Source organism: Mus caroli, chromosome 7, assembly GCF_900094665.2.
Source record: "Mus caroli chromosome 7, CAROLI_EIJ_v1.1, whole genome shotgun sequence".
Classification (NCBI taxonomy): Eukaryota; Metazoa; Chordata; class Mammalia; order Rodentia; family Muridae; genus Mus; species Mus caroli.
The window spans coordinates 121,640,240-121,659,919 of NC_034576.1; the positions used below are offsets into that span (position 1 = coordinate 121,640,240).

At 44.4% G+C, this 19,680-nt stretch overlaps 2 protein-coding genes across 4 annotated transcripts in view; both read right to left on the bottom strand.

Moving 5' to 3' along the window:
* Positions 1-3,480, bottom strand: part of Umod (uromodulin) — a 16,498-nt gene extending 13,018 nt beyond the window's left edge. Inside the window, exons 1-4 of the mRNA XM_029479678.1 lie at positions 3,372-3,480; positions 2,428-2,611; positions 902-1,681; positions 712-819 (exon numbers count right to left, since the gene is read on the bottom strand). Coding sequence (XP_029335538.1) covers positions 712-819; positions 902-1,681; positions 2,428-2,515 — 976 coding nt within the window. The 5' untranslated portion in view covers positions 2,516-2,611; positions 3,372-3,480. The remainder of the gene's footprint in view (positions 1-711; positions 820-901; positions 1,682-2,427; positions 2,612-3,371) is intronic.
* A 7,207-nt stretch (positions 3,481-10,687) lies between these two features.
* Pdilt (protein disulfide isomerase like, testis expressed) overlaps positions 10,688-19,680 on the bottom strand; it is a 32,394-nt gene continuing 23,401 nt past the window's right edge. For all 3 annotated transcript variants that reach the window (XM_021167724.1, XM_021167723.1, XM_021167722.1), the window contains 5 exons: positions 19,023-19,220; positions 15,746-15,866; positions 13,476-13,654; positions 12,032-12,121; positions 10,688-11,092 (listed from right to left, as the gene is read on the bottom strand). In XM_021167724.1, the coding sequence (XP_021023383.1) occupies positions 10,823-11,092; positions 12,032-12,121; positions 13,476-13,654; positions 15,746-15,866; positions 19,023-19,220 (858 nt within the window). In that variant the 3' untranslated portion in view covers positions 10,688-10,822. The remainder of the gene's footprint in view (positions 11,093-12,031; positions 12,122-13,475; positions 13,655-15,745; positions 15,867-19,022; positions 19,221-19,680) is intronic.

The following is a 19,680-nucleotide window of genomic DNA, read 5'->3' on the forward strand; positions in this document are numbered from 1 at the left end:
CACACACACACACACACACACACCTCTCACACATACCATGCACATAAGTAAGTTTAAAACCTTTGAATTAAAAAAAAATCAGCTTTTAAGTCTTGTTAAAGTATTTTACTAAAGCATTAGAGAAGTGTCCTAACTTCCTTTTCATTGCATTCCTTTTTACAGCTAACCTTGTGAGGTGGTATTTGCAAATGCAGTATGACCGCCCACACCCTGAACTAACCTCAAGGAAGCAAGCACCACCAATTTGGAGAAGACTGTGTTCATCATAAAATTCACCATACAGAGAGTGCTTGGATACCAGCAGAATCAGACCTTCAAGCACCACGCATGATCTAAGTCTGGAACAGACTTAGCCATCTTCAATGACACCATGAGGAAACAGGATGAGAGAGGACCAGTGCCTTGCCCTGCATCCCACACTGCTGCAATCAGTTTCTGGTATGGCAGGTGGCTCAGCAGTTTCTGGTTACCTAGTGGGCCTACCATGAGGTCCTCAGAAAGAAGATACTGAATAGTAGGAGGTCCCCCGAATCCCTACCCTCTGAGATATTTGGAGCCAACTGAGGAGGAACCCCCAAACTGTCCAGGCTATTAGTGACCTTTCCAGCAAACTGATTGGTTATGTGTCCTCTGGGTTACAGATCCACACCAGCATGAGCCTCCCTGCTAAGTGCTGATCGTTTTCTCAGTGATCTCCCCCCTGAGTCTCACCTGTGATGTTGAAGTCCTGTTTACACTGGCAGCGCCATCTGCCGTCATCCGATATGCAATCTTCATCTACCCTGCATCCTTCGCAAGTCCCCTCCACGGAACTAGGATCTGCAATATTACCAATACATAGAGTCAACAGCTTGTGCCTCAAGACGGACCCCTACAGACTAAGGATGGAGGCCAGACTCACCGGTGCAGTAAGCCAGATTGCACTCAGGGGGCGCTGTCAAGTTGTAAATATAGAAGCCACCTGGGCAAGCCTTCACCTGGATCTCTGTGGACCACCGGCAGCATTGGTCGCTCCAGTGTGCACAGGCCGTGCGGCTCACAATGCCTTCTCTACTCGAGGGATGAGAGCCATTGAGCCACATGGGTGCAGCCGTGTTGCATCGCAGGATGGGCACACAGGTCTCAGCCATGCGAACGCCACCCTGGCCCGTGAACCGGTACCAGCCCTGCAGATCCACGTCACAGGAGTAGCCGGTACCATACTCTGCGCTGCGCCAGTACTCAGTCAGGGTCTCATATGCATTGCAGGGGTCTTGACACACCATCTTTCCATCCGGGCCCTGGGGCAAGCAATCCAGTCCTGGCTCACAGGAGCCTGGGGAGCACTCACAGTACCAACCATCCCCTGTAAAGCCCTCAGGACACACGCACGAGTAGTCGCCTTCTGTGTTGACACAGGTGGCCAGGGCATGACAGTTACTGAGCCCCTGCTCTGTGCACTCATCCACATCAGTGCAGCTCAGCTCAGGCGTCAGACGAAAACCATCCTGACAGGAGCACTTAAACGAGCCCGGGGTGTTCACACAGCTGCTGTTGGAGCAGTTGTGAGACCATGGGGTAGCACACTCATCCATGTCCTCACACACCAGCCCATCACCAGTGAAGCCGGTCTGGCAGGAGCACGTTGTAACCACACCATCCACCATGCAGGTGGCGTTGTTGTGGCATTCAGAACACCTTCCTGCGGTGAAGAAGAGCACAGCTTCAGAACCCCTGCAGCTGGCAGGTGCCCCGGCACATACTTTCTTGCTTCTCTGGACTTGTTAAGTTGTTGACACCTTCAAAACCCATCCATCCAAGCTCCCCTGAGTAGAGTCCTCTAGTCATTGACTTTTCATTCTGGAGCTTAGCGAATCCTCCCCAGTGCACACCCCTGCCCCTGGTACCCATTTTTATTTTATTTACAGAAAAGAATATTGACATTCAGAACAAGCAAGCCCCTTGCCAGTTGTCAAACAGGGTACACGCACATGGCCTGACCACAGAACATGTGCTTTTAACCATGACCTCACAATTATATTTAGTGTAATTCCAGAGTACTCCAGGGTGGAAAGCAAAGCTACCCCCATGGGATGACTTCACACTTACAGGAGAGGTGGGTCAAATCTCTTATGTATCTGGGCATGCTTGTGACTTTACCGTGAAGTACAGAAATGATTCAGAGGTGTTTTAGCCCCTTGTCCCACCAGAAACATCACCCACACGCTGCTATTAATTCAGAGTCTCGGGCCCCCTGCTAGACCTACTAAAGTAGAATTTGCATCTTCACAAAACTTCGAAGTGAGTCCTGTGCTCATTACAATCTGAGAAATGGGCTTAAAATAAAGATCACACCAAGTGTGCTAAAAGAGGGATTAAGATTGCTTCTGCAAAGGGAACATTTCTCTACACACACACACACACACACACACACACACACACACTTACTCGCTTCTGTTGAGTTACTGGCTCCAGCCACAGTGAACCAGGAGGTTACCATCATTACCAGCAGCATACAGGTCAAAGGGAGCCCCATCCTTTACACTCTGCCCTCTGTCCTGGAAACACCTGCCCAAAGGCAAGGATGGTTTAGGCACTTTGGATTTCCCTTGTGTTTCTGATGCCTGAAATCCTGAGAACAGAGGTGGGTGAGGCACATGCATGATCTAATCCGATTCCCTATAGACAGAAGAAATGCTTTTGTTGTGTACCCTCTATACGGATCAGAACGCAGCATGGATACAGACCAGGAGGCACAGTTTATATGCAAAAGGAAGACTGTGCAATGATCTAACTGTAGGTTTTGTGGGCTTCCAAAGCCTCTGTGAATACACCCCTGTGTCCCAAACCTTCATGTGCTGTACATTTTGAAGAACTGAGTCTTTCATTTGGAGCAAAAAGTTGCAAGATGGGGGAGGGCTCACTCGGGACTTATACCTTACTGGAGGCAGCCTTGGAGTTTTATAGGAAGTTCTTGATTACCTGAACTTACAATTTGCTCTCACCTACTTATTCATTCAACAAACCTTTATTGAGTGGCTATTATGTGCCAAACAAGGTGCTAGATACCATAGAGAATAATGAATATCGTTTACATCTTCATACAACTCATGTAAAGAAATGGCAAAAGATAAGGAACTTTAGAGACGATTAACTCTATATACAGACATAACTATAATACATATTAGTATTTTCAAAATGATTGAGGTGAAATAATTCCAGATGGATGCAAGTGTTACCCTAGGTTTTACAGCAGCAAACCAGGATGGCATGATGGTTAGCATGGGACCCCAGTGTCCAGAAGCTAAGCTTCCCCCACAACCTCCCTGAAAGAGAATGGGATTAGATAGAGGAGAAGTGGATATGGGGGTGACAGCTTCATACAGCCTTACCTGAGCCCAGAACAGGACTGGTCCATTCACAAGTAAGTGCCTGTGATCAATATATACTTGCCTGCCCTTGGCTCTCCCTCTCCCTCAGATTATTCTCTGCTTCTGCCCTCTGAGATTGTTTCTGTGGGGGTAGAACTTTCCTTCCCTTTTGGCATAGAATTCACCTTTTCCAAGCCATGAGTCTGTTGTTGTTAGTTTTTCCCCTGGGAGTTAGACACAAAATGATTGACATTGGGGTCACACCTGTGCCTGGAAATCCAAGGTCTCTGTTTTCACCTTTTGGCAGCAAGACATTCCTCAGTTAGACATTAACTGGCAAAACAGTGCCAACGTGCTGGGCCTTTTCTTGGACCTGGGCAAGGACAAGGTAGACCCAAGCCCAAGGAGCCAGGAAAAAGACAGTATCTGAAGTCAGACTGTGTTAGGATAAAAGGAATGTTTGCTTTGAAGACTGGAACACACTCCTGTTCTAAAGGACAGCTTCACCAGATAAGTCCTCCCTACTAGATTCCAGACAGGAAAGAGTCTCTGAGAATGGCATCAGGTTACCAGACCATCTGGACATCCCTGAACTGGACCTCTGTCAGACAAGACTGGAGTCCAAACAGTAGAGGGTCCTTGGACTAGGGAATAATCTTACAATTGAAAAGGCTGTTTGCCTGAGTCCACCATGCTAGTATCCCAGGGAATTTAACTCTTCCCTTTGCCTGTGAGATGTGATGCCCTGCCCTGTGAACAGTGATGCTGGTTAACAGAGATGATGCAAGTGGGAATACTTGGTGATGTTTGATTCAAAGTCTGCAGTGGATGCTTTGCTGATAGGCAGTCACAAATAGAAATAGCTAGAGCCACAAGCCACACCCAGTTCCATGTAAAGAGTAATCAAAAACTTGATAGAATAGATGTCATTGTGCTGAGAAAAATCTGAAACATTGACTGAGCAGGAAGCATAACTATGACAACCACACTGACTTTCTTGGGACATCTCTTATTCTGTCTCTTCCTTCTTAACTTCCTAGAAGTGAAAGTTTTGGACAAAAGTAGCATGTACTTTAAAGAAGGTTGATATATCTTCCCAAATTTTACACACACACACACACACACACACACACACACACGCGCGTGTGTGTGTGTGTGTGTGTGTGTATTTATGTATGTATATATAATTGGGCTTAGTCCTTAGCACAGCATAAACTGAGTGTAGTGGTGCACACTTGAGAGTGTAGATATAAGGATCAGAAGCTCAAGGTCATTGCCAGCTTCATAGTGAGTTTGAGACCAACTTAGGCTGCCACAAACAGTAAAATAGAAAATAACAATAACAATAATTTATAACCTCCCTCTAGTACAAAATAGTTCTGAGTATAACTTTCATTTTGACCAACTTTCCATCCACTTTGCCAAAGTGAGAAATATCTTTTTCTTCACTTTTGCAGTTTGTGTGTGATGCATGCGTGCATGCATGTGAATGTATGTGTGTGTGTTTCATAACAAAAAAACATGGCCATGTCCGTTGTTCACTCACCACTGATTCTTCTCTTTGTAACTTTAGTTACTGATGCCCTATGCCTTTTTACAAGGTCCCATGTAAGCTCTCTTCTTGTATCCCTCCTGAATTTAAAGATGCTAATTTTTCAAGGTTTGCAGAATTGGCAAAGCTTTAGGCAGGAGCAGAGAGACTTTGGGCTAGTGTCTATTCCTAAGTGCTAGCGCCATGCTTTCTGGTCTCTAGATTTGATGCATTCCAGTCTCAGTGTCTGGCTGGTCCTGGAGGACAAATTTTCCTGGGCTGTCTAGTCTCTGGAGATGGCAAACATCTTGCTACAAGGATCCTTTCCTATGTCTACCAGCCACACCAGAGCCATGCCCTATCTTCTTTCTGCTTGGTGTGACTGTCACACAGGGCTACTATACCCTGCTCTGATCACCCCAGGAAGCCAGCCAGGAACCAGAAAACTGAATATATAGCTGCTATTTTCCGAGCCCCCTGAAATTCAAGAAATCAACCAGTCTTAAATTTGCTTCTCCCACCCCTTCCTCCCCACCTGAGGAAACCTCCGTAGAATACTAGGAGAGTCATTCAACTCACTCAAGTGAGATTGTCTCAAAAACAAGGTAGATAGGGCCTGAAAACTGACACCCAAGACTGGCCTCTGTTCTTCACATGCACATGTGCACACATATGCACACTAGCTCGCTGTGTATGTGCATATACAGAAGGGAGAGGGGAGTGGGGAGAGGACAAAGCCTTGTGCAAACCTGTCCCTCCTACTCCTTCCCTTCCTGGCTCCTCTGGTACTTCTGCATCTACTTATATACCTTTCCCCTCCACTCCCCTAGCCTCCATGGCATGCCATGGGCCTTTAGTTAAGGATCTGAAAACAGAGCAAGCTGTCGTGTTCATGGAGTGCCACTTTGCCCACAGTTTACTCACCACAGCCAGGCCATCCTCAGAGTATCCACATCCACCATTTTCTTGGCCATCCTTCTTTGCTCCATCTTTGACCCCCTCTCTCCATTTATGCATACAGGATTACTTCCTGCCATTCCTCGTGGATGTTGGTCCCTCATCTTCCCAGGCAACCTAAATCTCTTCTCCTTGGGATGAAGGCCACATCATTTCACTTTTGCGAGGAAGGTCCCTCTCTCCTTGGGTGCTCCAATGTCTTCCCTTCTCTCCTTCACATATTTCTGTCTCCTATGTAGGCTAACCTACAGAGACACCCCATTGATCTCACAGACACCAAGTTATTTGATACCCTACTTTTTGAGACCAAATTTCTCAAAGGATATATCTATTCTCTCCATTTTTCACCAGTGTGCTTTCTGATGTGCCAACTCCACTGAAATTCCTCCACACCATTAAAGACATGCATGTTGCCAAATGCAATCTTACTCCTCAGACAGTGTTCTGTACACACTTGGTTTTGAAGAATATGTGGATCTCTTGGAATAATCTTTTCTCTTAACTTGCTAACACAGGTAGGGCATTTGATGTGGATTGTTATGACAAGAGTTACTTACCAAGTGCTAGTCTTCAGTCAGACTTTTTGTTTTTATTCTTTTCTTTTATTGAAAATAAAATTTTTTTCATACAGTATATTCTGATTATGATTCCCTTGGATTATGGTTCCCCCTGATTATGGTTCCTCCTGGTTATGGTTCCTGCTCCTTTACTCCTCCCAATTCCTCCAACCTCTTTCTCCCATCTGAATCCACAATGTTTCTGTCTAAAATAAGGAATAATAATAAAATAAAGAACAATCAAATCAGATTATGAAAAAAAAAACAGTCAATAAGAGAAGAAAAGAAAAAGAAAGGGCTTAAGAAACACACATGTATGCAGAGACACACACCACACATTCAGGAGTTCCATTAAAAACCTGAAACAAGAAACCACAATAAATATGCAAAGGACCTGTAGGGTAGGAAAAACCAAACAAAAGCTCCCCGACAAAGAACCTTCAAAGATGACATTGAGTTCATTTTCTGTTGGCCATCTACTGCTGGGCATGGGGCCTACTATTTAGAGTGGTTTATTTTTCCAGTGAGACTCCCTTTGAAAAAAAAAACCTAATTTTTTATTTGCAAGTCACTATCAGTTTTTTAGGGGTCACTTCTGGGTTAGGAATCAGAGTGGTTATGCATTTCTCCTTTCAGCTCTAGATCCCCATCTGGTACAAGCCCATGCAGGCTCTGTGCATGCTGCCACCACCTCTGTAAGTTCATATGTGTTCCCTTACAGTTGCGTCTTGAAGGCCTTAAGTTTTGGATGTCCTCCATCCCTTCTGGATCTTACATTCTTTCTGATTCTTCTTCTAGAGGATTTCATGAGTCCTGAAGGGGGGATTTGATGGAGACATCCCTTTTAGAGCTGAGTGTTCCAGGGTATCTCACTCTCTGGATATTATCTGGCTGTGGGTCTCTATATTTGTTTCAATCTACTGAAGAGGAAGTTTTCTGATGATGGATGAACAAGGAACTGATCTATAAATATGGCAGAATGTCACTAGGATCTATTGTATTGCTAGGTTCTTTTAGCAGAACAGTCATATTTAGTTTTCCCATAGGTCCCTGGCCTATCTGGTCTCAGGTTCTCATCTACCCAAGTGTTGTTAGGTATGGGTTTGATCTCATGGAGTGGGCCTTAACCTATCAAATATTGTTTGGTTACTCCTACAAGCTCTGTGCCATTATTACACCAGCAGATCTTGCAGGCAGGCCACTCTAACAGATCAAAGGGTTTATGGCTGGCTTAGTGTTTACATTTCTCCTTTGGTGGAGGGAAGGGTATCTTCTAGGACCATGAATATCATAATGGACCTTCATAGAGCTAGAGGCTTTATGTAGGCACCAATTCAGCTTCTCTGTATTCAGTGAGCTGTGTAGGTATTGTCTTCAACAGTTGCTGTCAGTTTGTGGAGAGACATCAAAAGTCTCGCCAATAGTCTGGATTGTTTGGGAGTTTCCATGGAACTCCTTTGGCCAACAACTTGATTAGATATAACTCATTCCTGGTACTGGAAACTTCATTTAGTGACAAGAAATGCCTGGTATGTGCTCTTACATTATCTCAATAAATAGGAGAGCAGACTGAAGTTCAGAGACACTGAGTAATATCTTCAAGGTTACGTACTTAGCTAGTGCAAACTGAAGCCCAATTTTTTTTCAAACTTATCCCTTCAGTCAGCTTTATGTCTTAAGGGGTAAACAGTATTCCATGCTTAGCCATTGAGGCTTATATTGACAAGTGGTTTCATCTTTTTCAGTAGGGTGGAGTTAAGGGGATGAAGGGTTTTGAGAAGCTGATCAGACAGAACAGGAGAGGTTCAAGTGACAGGTGGATACATTTAAAAGGATCAAAAACTTAGCTGAGAGAAGCCCTTCCTAATAGAGGGGTATCTGTACCCCATCTTTCTGCTCCCTCTCCTCTTCCCGTCTCTGAGGCTCCAGGTGCATCTGTGAAACATGCACACTGCAGCCTTGGTCTCCATGCCACTGCTTGTCATGGGCTCTGTTCCACGTGACTTAGTCTCAGCAGTCCCATGGACCCCACCTTTGACAGGCAGCCACATGTCTGTGAGGTGAAGGCAGGTGAGTCTTGCATCGTGTCTTGAATACTAAAACCTAACTCCATAGAGTCATCTGGCTCCAGTGAGTTCCAGGGCCTCAGGCTGTTCCCTGCTTCATCTAGATGTGAGCAAGTCAGGGATGGGGGGGTTGAGAGTGGGAATTTCTTCTGGGGATCTAAAAATACAAATAACCTCTGTCTTGTGTGATAGGTGGAAAGCACAGAGGTCCATGGGGGAATTTAGGAAGCACAGTTCCTACAACAATAGCCCTCAGTTGTTCTTAGAAGTTCAAATACCCCAATAAAGTGAATCAGAGAAACAGTGTAAATATGAAGCATTGAATAATGACACCCCACAAATATACCCACATTCTAATCCCTTGGACCCACAAACATTGCTTTGCAGAGTGAAAGGTACTCTACAGGTGTGATTAAGTCGGGGAGAAATGGAGGATCTATGGGGTCCTAAAGGTTGGATACAAGCACAACGGTGCTTAGAGGATAAATGCATAGGGAATGTGAGGATGGAGCATAAGGTCACAGTGATTCCAGGACCAAACACAAGCCAAGGAATGCTGGTGGCCCTCTGGGAAGCTGCAAGGCAAAGGTTTCTTCCAGAATGCACCAACCCTGATGATCCTTGACTTTTAGCCCAATGTGAAAAAAAAAATCAAGACAGGTTCTCACCCAGCAGCTTAAAATGGGCTTTAAATCATAGTCCCCCTGCATCTGCCTCCTAAGTACCAGAATTACAGGTGTGCATCAAGTCTAACCATTGAAACTGGTGTCAGACTTCTGGCGTCTGAAAACATGTGAGAATAAATCTGTGCTGTTTTAAGCTATTAAGTTTGTGTTAGAAACAATCAATACGGAAACCAGCATGGACCTGGGATAATGTCCTTACCTCATGCTTTGGGGATAACCATGAGATCATGCCTCTCAGAGAGAGGGTGCTATCTGATGATTCCATTTGCTCCACGGATATTTATTACATGTATCTACAATGTACCATGCAGAACACATACAGCAAACACTAAGAAGGCAGTGTCTATATTCATGGGGCTGGTCATGGTGGTGGCAAGAGCAGACATTGTGTGATCACTTGATAGAATAACAAAATGCTTTCAAATATTATTCTCTTGGTGAGCCTCTTAGAAATAGCAACATTTGAGATTTGAATGACCAAAGCAGAGATGAGTGAAGATGGGGCGGAGTAAGTATCCTGAAGGCATGCATTTGGGTAGAGGGAACAAACCCATAGAGAGAATTTGTTATGTTCAAAGAATATTCAAGAAGTGTGAATGGTGTATGGAGACCAGGAGACCTGAGGAGAAAAGGAGATCCATAAGACTAGACTTCTCAAGACTTTGCAGGAATAGAGAAATTGGAAATATTCGAGATGTCATGAAGATACCAGTTACAGGGTAAAGACGGTAGATACGATAGTACTGAAAGCTATAGTGTTTGAAATTATCTCTATAGCTTTAGATATGTGGGTTATGAGGAGAAAAGTGGAGATAGGGCATTGAGGACAGATCAGTTCTGAGTCTTCTGCTCTCAAGAAACTGTGAGTGACTCTACAATGCAGACAGGTTGGTGGAGTCACGTGGAAGAAGTGAGCAGAGTCACATAGAAAGAACAGGATGGCTCTCATCAAAGGAAGCAGCTGGAGTCACATAGGACGTAAGTAGGGTCACATAGGAAGAGGAGCGTTGAGTGCCATGGAGGGGAAATGGGTAAAATCATGTAGGTTATCAAGTTTACAGTAGTAAGAGACAAAGCCACAGAGGATGAGTCCAGCCTGATTGCATAATGATGGGTCACTTATTGGCATGCAGACATCTAGAGATGAGCCTGGCACTGGATCTCATATGGTGCAAACCTGTCATCACAGCTCATTTGCAAGACTTAGCCAAAATCCTGAGGGCCCAACTAGAGAGAGGTTGCACACATAGTGGCTAAAGAGAGGAGCTCTAGGGTGATCTAAGAGACAGGTGCAACAGTTCTCAAACTGTGTGGTTCTGACTGGTTAGTCTCTTTGTGCCTCCATCTCTTCATCTGCAAATGGGGACAATGAAACTGGCCTCTAGTGATATTCTAAAAATCGGTGAGGACCCAGAGAGTTATGAACACTTGTTCAGTATTGACCTAATGGCTCCCCTTGCAGCCCTGGCTGAATTCCAGACCAAGTGGCTCTTCCAGGTGGTACCAATCAGGAAAAAGAAGAGATGAGCAAACCAGATGAAAGACACTCACAAGGCTTTATTGTCTAACCCCCACCCACTCTACCATTCAATATATGGCATTGTTAGAGTAGATCAACTCAGAAACTGATGTCAGGACCTGGAACTGGGATCCTTGCTCCCTGGCTTCAGAAAAGCTAAAGTTCTTCTTTGACTTCCAGTTTTCTCTCTGGTTTTGGCTGTTCCTTCTGCTGAGCTGCTGCCTCCTCCCTCTCAGCTGTTTCCTTCCTTCTCTCCGGCTCTTCTGGCTTGCTTATACTGTCCAGCACAGGAGACTCTTTCCCTGGCCTGTCTTGTTTGCTTGTGTCCTCTATCTTGAGCAGTGGATTCTCAGGCAACTTTTCTATGAGCTGAATCTCTGGCTCAGCTAACACCTCCTCCTCTTCATTTTGCTCAATGTACAATAGCTGGTAAAAAAAAAAAAATGCGGGGACAAGAGAAGGAAGGGAAGGCAGAATAAGGAAGTATGTGTGAACATTGTAGTGAAAACCAATAATTCTGTTCTGGGTCAGCCCAGAAAGAATCATTTGTGGCTTATGTTTCCTCATAGATAAAGGCGATAAAGTGTCCAACTATGGTTTTGACCCTTTTGACAGAGGGCACACTTCTTATATGACAGATGTGGCTGCCCAGGCCCTAACTCCAGGACAGATCAGGTGATTTTGGTTTAGTTAATAAGATCCCTCTCTAGCATGCATGTTACAACTACCGAGAAATGGATCTTTTCTTTATAAATTGGGAGGAGGTATGTTTGGAACTGTGGGGAAGTGACTATCTATGGGAAGTGACTGCTTGAGAAAACTCCCAAAACAGAGGAATATAGAAAGCAGATATGACTGTCTGGGTCCAGCTGTGCCAAATGTTCTACAGGTAAATGGGATAAACACCCATGGCTGCTGAAGCAGGCAAGGAGGTGTCTTTGATATTATCAACAGAAGGCATCCTAACTGATTTAGATGGCACCTTCTAGAAGGTGACTCACTATGGCATGGTTAGGAAGAAGAGGAGACTGTGGTCACATCCATAAGGACAGCAACTCCAGAGGTCAGACTCCCATCATGACATTTGATCACCATCTCAGGAATGTGACAAGCAGCCAGCTGTTTTGAAGTCTGTATGTTACTTGAGAGTCTGTTATCTAATGACTAACATTCCTACTTCCTTGTCACAAGTTCCCATAAAATAACCAGTGAGCTCACTCAAAGTAGATGGCTGTCCAGGGCAGCCTCAAAGCCATCTCCAGAGAGAATGAGATAATAGATGGAACTCGTGACATGATTTTTTATATGGACTTCCTGGTAATTGTGTGTGGGAGAGAAAACCCAGCCTGTAGATGTGCATCTTACCTCATCTTCTTCCTCAATCCTAACCTTGACATGGCTTTCCAGGAAGTCACAAAAGCCCTTCATGGTGTGTTCTCCTTTATACATGACAGCCTAGAAAGACAGCAGAGCAGGATTAAGATGGGAGCTTCTTCCTGTAAGTTGCTCATAGAGGATTACAAAACTAAACCTAGCATCAAATTCCCAACTACCTAGACCTACCAAAAAAAAAAAAAAAGCCTTAACCTCTGTGAGCTTCCTTTTCCATGACTCTGAAATAAGGATTAAAACTCTCTCATCAGAGGACATGAGGAATGGGCCATATACAAACTACAAAGCCATACTTTATAGGTCTAACCCCTGGCTGGATTACATACCCTCATGGTCTCCTTACTGAACTCAGTTTTCTCATATGGCATTAATTCCAGGAGCTTCCCCAACTATGTTGTTGGATTAAATGAGCTAATATAGGAAATGAGCTTAAAGCAATGCTTGGCTTACGGTAAATACCACATGCATTTGCTCTTATGAGTACCAGGTATTAGTAGCACTGTAACAATAAGGAAACTGGTTGTTATTTTATAAAATGCTGCATGGTCAGCAAGCAGTCATAATAGTTCCCTTTCTTTTGTGGGCCTTTAAAGGGGCTTTTTAATCATATAACTTAAGATTGGTGGCTCTTAGCCTCGGCCTATCAATCTAACCTCATTTTCTCCAGCTTCTCTACAAGCACCTTCTGCGCTGGGATGAGATCATGTGCACTCAGTGCTCTAGTCGTCCTGCCCAACTTATCACTCAGGTTATACATCCTACCTATAGTGTCCATGACCCCTCCTATAATCGAATTTAAATCTCTATGATTCTCCGGAGTCCCAAGTTTGCATAAAGACTTTAGTTGTATATATCCTCCAGATTCTGCATCCCCCCCATCCCGACCCATTTCATACATAGATGGACCTATGTCATTATGATTTTTCCTTCCTCTCAGCCCCTCATCTCTGGAAGAAGGATCTTGACTCAGGCCTCTTTGGTTGATATCACCTTCCATCTACCAAAGACCCGCAGAGAGTCTGGTTCTCCAGCCCTGGTGATGGTTGGGCATGAACTAGGATTCCCAAGTATAAAAAGGATTGTTGATGTCTGGCATACGTTCTTTTATCTGGTAGCATTCCATCCCTATATTCCTGTACAGACATCCTTTATTCTCTGTAGTCTGAACTACAGAAAGCTTCAGCCTCTGTCCAATCAAAACATCCATATCCAGTTGATATGGAGATTGGTCAACAATAAGGATTATCAAGTTGTATTCAATAATATGTCTTAGAACTTGCATGAAATATGCTGGAAAATATGAGAACATACTATGGACAAGAGCCAAGAATGTTCGGTAGAAGGCTGAGCTGGAGAGAAGCTGCGTTCCTGGTAATGACCTAACATTTTCAACCATGTGGTCCTAAGAGTCTCTCACCTCTTGTGAGTCAGTAGGGAAAAGCCTGAAGAATGGATACTGTTCTGGGTTCGCCAGCTGAATGTCATTTGCTGTTATGTCAATCTTAGCAATGATGACTGTGGAGTGGTTTTGATACTTTATGCCCAACTCTTCCAGCAGTGGTAACAGCACCCTGCACTTCTCAGACCAGGGTGCATCTGGAAAAGAAGGACGTTTCTCAGCTCCTGCTGCCCAGGACTCTGGAAGCTGATGCCAAATCGCACCACTGCTGTCTTCTTGCCATGTATCTGCTCAGCAGGCTACACTCTCTTTTATTTAAAGCTTATCTTTATATCTCAGTATATGATTACTATTAAGTAAATCAGAATAAAAATTAAGCCTAGTCCTGGTGCTCCTAGACACTAACATTTTCCATGCATTAATATGGTCTTTGAAACCAAACAAAGTAAAACAAAACAAAAGTTTCCCTGTTAGAATAGTGTTCCACTGAAGCTGAAGAGAAAACCAAGGAAAACATCTATGCCATTGTTATGTTTGAGGGAAAATGATGTGTTTATAGCACAGAAGTTAAGCTACTTGCCCAAGGTCATCCAGAGAATTAAGCAAAGGGAATGGGATCGGAACGACAGGTCACTTGGCCTTGATTGGACTACAAATATGGCATGGTATAAAGTTACATAACATATATTATTATGTAACAATTGAACACGCCTTTCAGTCCCTTGGAAGAAAATATGCTCAGGATGCTAAACAGGTATGTCTTAAAATTGTGACAACTACCCTTGGCGGGGGACACTGGCCTTTCTTGTGGAAAGTTCCTTGAGCTTTGAGTGGCCCAGACAGCTGGCCCTTTGGAAAGAGACCAGAGCAGAGATCCAAAACAGGGGAAGCCAGACCTCACTGGTTTGCCCTCATCTGAAGTTCAGTCCTCAAGTTTCGCTCTATGGGAGGAATGGCCTCAGAGGCCCTGACATAGTACTTTTGCAAGCACATCTATCCATTTATCAACCAAGTACCCCCAGTGACCAAACCTCCTGCCTGCAGCACCCAGACACCCCCTGGAGCTTAATAGGCCTTGGCTAGGAACATGGAGGACTATAATGGCTGAAGCCCCAGGGTGCAATCCAACAGCCCTGCTTCTAAGAAAATGAAGCTGCTCTTGCCTTTCATCAGAAGCAAATGAGTGTTCTCAGAACTCTGCGTGTCCTGGAAGTAGAGAAAGGCTTCCCCAGCTCAGTGATGAAAGGGAGCAGAGAGCTATGACTCAGCTATACAGCTCTCAGAAGCACCTTCAGCTGCCAAGTGTCTGCTTCATTGAGGTTGTGAAAGGGTGCACGATGGACTCGGCACAGGGATGGTTTTACTTTGGCTCTTAGTACTTACTGTATGACCTTGACCTGTATCATGGAGAAAGTCAATGTGCCTTCCTCACCACCTTGCTATACCCAAGCCTAGCCTGGTGCACCAGCTCACTAAATGCTACCTTTGCCTGTCTGAAGTAGCTTTGGACTCAACTTCTTCAGTGTCTCATGGAAAGAAAGCTCTAGTTTGGAAAGGCTGGCATATAAAACAAAGATGATGGGAAAGGGCCACAGTCCTTAGTCAGTAGTGGAAATAATTATGCTGGAGTATCAGCAGTCACTATTTGTAGAGTGCTTGCAACCTGCCATATACTATACAAAGTCCTTGACATGAAACATGTGTGCCCCTACCTTACAGGAACATTGGATGAACCAGATAAGGTCCAAAGTAGGGGAAATGTGGGTGATAGTATGTAGGTAGGTGCTGAAGCCAGACTGAAAATGGTCAAATCCAGTTTCTAGCACTTATGAGTGATAATGGGAATATTTTTTTGGCTGAGATTCTATTGAGTGATCCATGCAGGGAAGCACAGCGGTAGCTGCTTTCAAGAGGATTTGGTAGGTAATTAAATGACGTAGGTATACAGTGAATTGAATCAAGTCTGAGTCCTAACATACTGTTGGATCCAACAAAGTCATGTTAGCCAGCCATGTTACCACTGTTACACACTGTCCTAGGCCTGGATTAGGTGGAGAGTATTCATACATGGGAAGAACTAATGTGGGGCCTTAAGCTGCCTATGGCTGCTGCCATCCTGAGCTCATCCTTTTGAGAGTCGGGAGATAATCCTAAGCAGGGTTTAGAGACTGTACTGTATGACCTTGACCTGTATCATGGAGAAAGTCTGTACTGGCCAAGAATTCCAAAGTCATACTTGAAACCTTTGGGAGCCCTTAGGTTCTCACTGTCTTTCTGGAGATACTTACAGAACATCACAAACACGTCCTTTTCCTTATCGAGGACGACCACATTGAAGTTCTTCCCCACGAGCTTCTTAACTGGCCCTTGGTCCCAATATTTTGGAATCTCTTCACTGGATTTGTGTATCTAGGAAGCAAATTCAAGAGGTCTAACACTCCTCGCTACAGAAAAGAACAAGCCACTGGGGTTCCCCACCTTCACTATAAACAATGAAAGGCTTTGTCTTGGAAAGACAAGCTCTCTTAAAGGATTTGAAAGGCAGAGATAGTCACAAACCCAGTGACAGCTCAGCACTGTCCAGAGCAGCCTGGGGTCAGGGCACTGAGAGGGACTCAGAGCTCTAGGCTGTCATTTATTCACACACAATTCTTGGGATTCTCAGATGACAGTGAGACTGACAGTGAGACTCGTGTCACTAGCTTCTCAATTAGACTGCTCACAAACAATGGCTTTCCTCATTATACTGTGAGAGTCAAGATCAAGTTGATTCCATGCCGGTGTCCCCCTACCTCATCACTACTTTCCCTCTTGGCTTTCTTCAGCTATACTGATCATCAGTTGCCCCAAAGCCTAAGCCACTTCTGACTGGTACCTTTTGCCCACTGCCTAGAAGGTCTTCTCTGAGTTCTACCCTCTGTCTTCTTCTATCCAGTTAACTCATAGTTATCCTTCAAGATGCTCTTCGGAGAAATGCTTTGGTATTTCCCAAATTATATGAGGTCCTGCTACCATAAGTTCTTTGAAATGTCCCCTTATGTGGCTTTCAGAATGAGCATTCACTTCCTCTTTTCTATTCTTCTGCCATTCTAAGTAGTATGCCATAAAGGACTTCTTTTCTTCCCTTATCAAGTATCTGCTCATAGAAAGACCTCAGAAAAGAGCACACAGGGAGGGACCGACCCATAGTTCCAGCTGCATATGTAACAGAAGATGGCCTTGTCCAACATCAGTGAGAGGAGAGGCCCTTTGTTCCTGTGAAGGCTCGATGCCCCAGTGTAGGGGAATGCCAGGACAGGGAACTGGGAGTGGGTAAGTTGGTGGGCGGGGGGTAATGGGGGGGAAGTTGGAGAGGAAAGGGGATAGCATTCGAGATGTAAATAAAGAAAATATCTTATAAAAATAAAAAAATAAAGTAAACTCAAGAATTTTTAAGTGGATGATGGAAAGAGTGAATTCAGCAGCTGTTTTGGCTTAAAGAAAGTTCTAGAAATCTTAGAATCTATTTTTCTATACTATCACTGACTCCTAGGTATCTCTTGAGTCTATACCTGCTCTTTTCCATTTCCCTGTGACTGCTCTAGTCTAGCTAGCCCATACTTCTCATATAGATTCCCTCTGAATCACCTTCAAAACCTCACCTATGCCTTTCTTTCCTACAATTAAGGCTCCATTTTTATCACGGAAATCTGGTTTCTTCTGGTATATGGAATGCCAAGTCTTTCATATGCTTATGAAGTCCTTGCCATCTGGCTTCTGTCAAACTCTTTAAAGCCTTCTCTTTAGTGATGCTATCCCTCCTCTACCTCATAGACTCTGGAAATGACTTGAAGGTGTTTTCACTGGAAGTATAAAGGCAGTGGGAAACCAGCCATAGAAGATGAGCTACGATGCAAACAATGAAGAATTAGGAATTAGGAATAGGTAGATCAGACAGAAATCACTGGTCAGGTGGGGAATGTTTATCTGTGTTCCAGGAGCACAAGAGAACATGTTGGCTTTTGAATGATGGAAAAACAACTTGCGTGTAACTGGAGGGAAGAGAGAGGCTAGGGAAGGTCTCGGGCACACTGTAGATGTGGTAACAGAATGTGAGGATGCCTCTAACATAAAGACTTCTCTTCCCTTGTTGGTACATGGCTAGAGGGCTGAGCTGAGAGAGAAGGTAGGAATGGGACTGGAAGAGAAATTGACCTAAAATTAAAGAGGTTTATAATTAAAGAGGTTAGAGAGATTTATACAGAGATGCTGAGAAGACATTTCTTGGTAGAGGAAGGTTTGGTTGATGTATCTACAAGGTCGGTCAGTTTCTTAGTGAAGTTACTCATCTCCAATATTACTATAGAAGTAGAATAAAACTTAAGTGGGCTCAGCAGGAGTTGGATTTTTGCCTGGAGGTGTATATGTATGTATGTATATGTGTGTGTGTATATATCTTCTATACCTTCAAGGTATAGAAGAAATGGAACATGGAGAGGATGAGAAAGTTATCAGAGGTAAGGGGAAAAAAAACCATAAAATCCAAGTTTGTGGAGAATGGCACCCTAAAGACTGAAATAGGAACCAAAGATCAAAGGTCATGGGAAGGGTGAGGCTCTTTAGCAGTGTGGTCTGTGATGAAGTGAACTAAGAGGAAGAGAAGCTTGAAATGAGGCCTTTGGAGGAACTTCCAGCTCTGGGTTATGAGCCTATGAGTAGGTGGCTGAGATGGTATGGACCTGTCAATTCACAGAGAACAGAGATAAGCATGTGGGATGTCAGTGTCTAGGAAAGATGGTAAAGCAGATAGCCTGCCCTGAGGGGCTCATCAAAGAAAGGGAGATGACCAGAGGAAAGCAATCCAGGATGGAAGTAAGTGGTGTGATTGATGCCAAAGGCATGAAGAATGGTTTGGACGCATTGGAAAGGACATCAGGTAAGTCAGAGATGAGCTCCTCTCCTGAGAAGGCTGAAGAGGAGGCAGGGTCCCCATGGAAACAGATAGACAGGAATAGAGCAGCCAGAGATGTTATCTGAAGACTCTCCATATACTCCTGCCATTATCCAAAACATGTTTGGAGGATTCTCTGTTTACTCTCAAAGATGTTTCAGTTTGTAAAGTAAATACTATGCCGTCAGCGTCTGCAAGGAAGGGTGCTTATGTTTTAAGTTCCTGAACCTACACCTCTCCAGCCCCCACACACCAAAGATCTCTCTCTGAAGCTCTGAGGCTAACTCCTGGCTGCTGCTTGTTCTATCTCCTTCTCTCTTAACCCTAGGTCAAAGGGATCTTCTAAGAAGAGGCTGTAAGGATGAAGCCCTCCTTTCGATGACGAGTCAGCTCTCTATAACAGATGAACTTCGCCTAGGAACTTTCTTTATGACTGAAGAACTTGCAGCATATCTCCAGTCTCGGCGTATCTGCAGCCTCAAGCTGCAGTGACTTACTGGGGGGCGGGGGGGGGGGGGATGAAGAGACTTGTGTCACGTTGAACCTTGGCATGGTCTCTGTTCTCTCTCTTCCTGTAGATGGACTGTAAGGAGGTTTTCAGGCTCTAGTCATGACGTACCTGAGAGCAGGCTTACCTTGGCAGTTTTGCTGAGGAAGCTGTTGCAGAACTTTTTGAGGCTTTCAAAGTTTATGTCATCTGTGGGCATTTTATACCTGGCGTCAGAGCTTAAGTTCAGGATTTGAACAGATGGGACATTGACTCTGGAGATCTGGAAGTACTCAAAGATGCGTTTGTTTTTAGGTTCATCCGCATTCACCAGGACGAAAAGAATCTGCCAAATCAAGCAAAACTTCTTGTGGCTCTGGACCGCTCAGATCAAAGGAAGGGAACCACTGAGAAGCTAGGAACTAATGAAACTCAAGTAGCAAGGATTAAGGAGCAACCCCGGGCAGGCTCACTCCTATACCCATGAGCAGACAGGCAGACCCCTCAGCCTAGCTTCTATGCTGTGCATAATCCACACAGCTTCAGGAAATAAGCAAGTCCTGAGCATTCTTTCTTGTTCCATGCCTGGGTTCCCTTTGTAAAATACTGATCTCATCATACTTGCTTTAGAGGGTTGTTTTAAGAATGTGTGCAAAATAGCCAGGCAATGGTGATACACGCCTTTAATCCCAGCACTTGGGAGGCAGAGGCAAGCGGATTTCTGAGTTTGAGACTAGCCTGGTCTACAGAGTGAGTTCAGGACTGCCAGGACTATACAGAGAAACCCTGTCTCAAAAAGAAAGAAA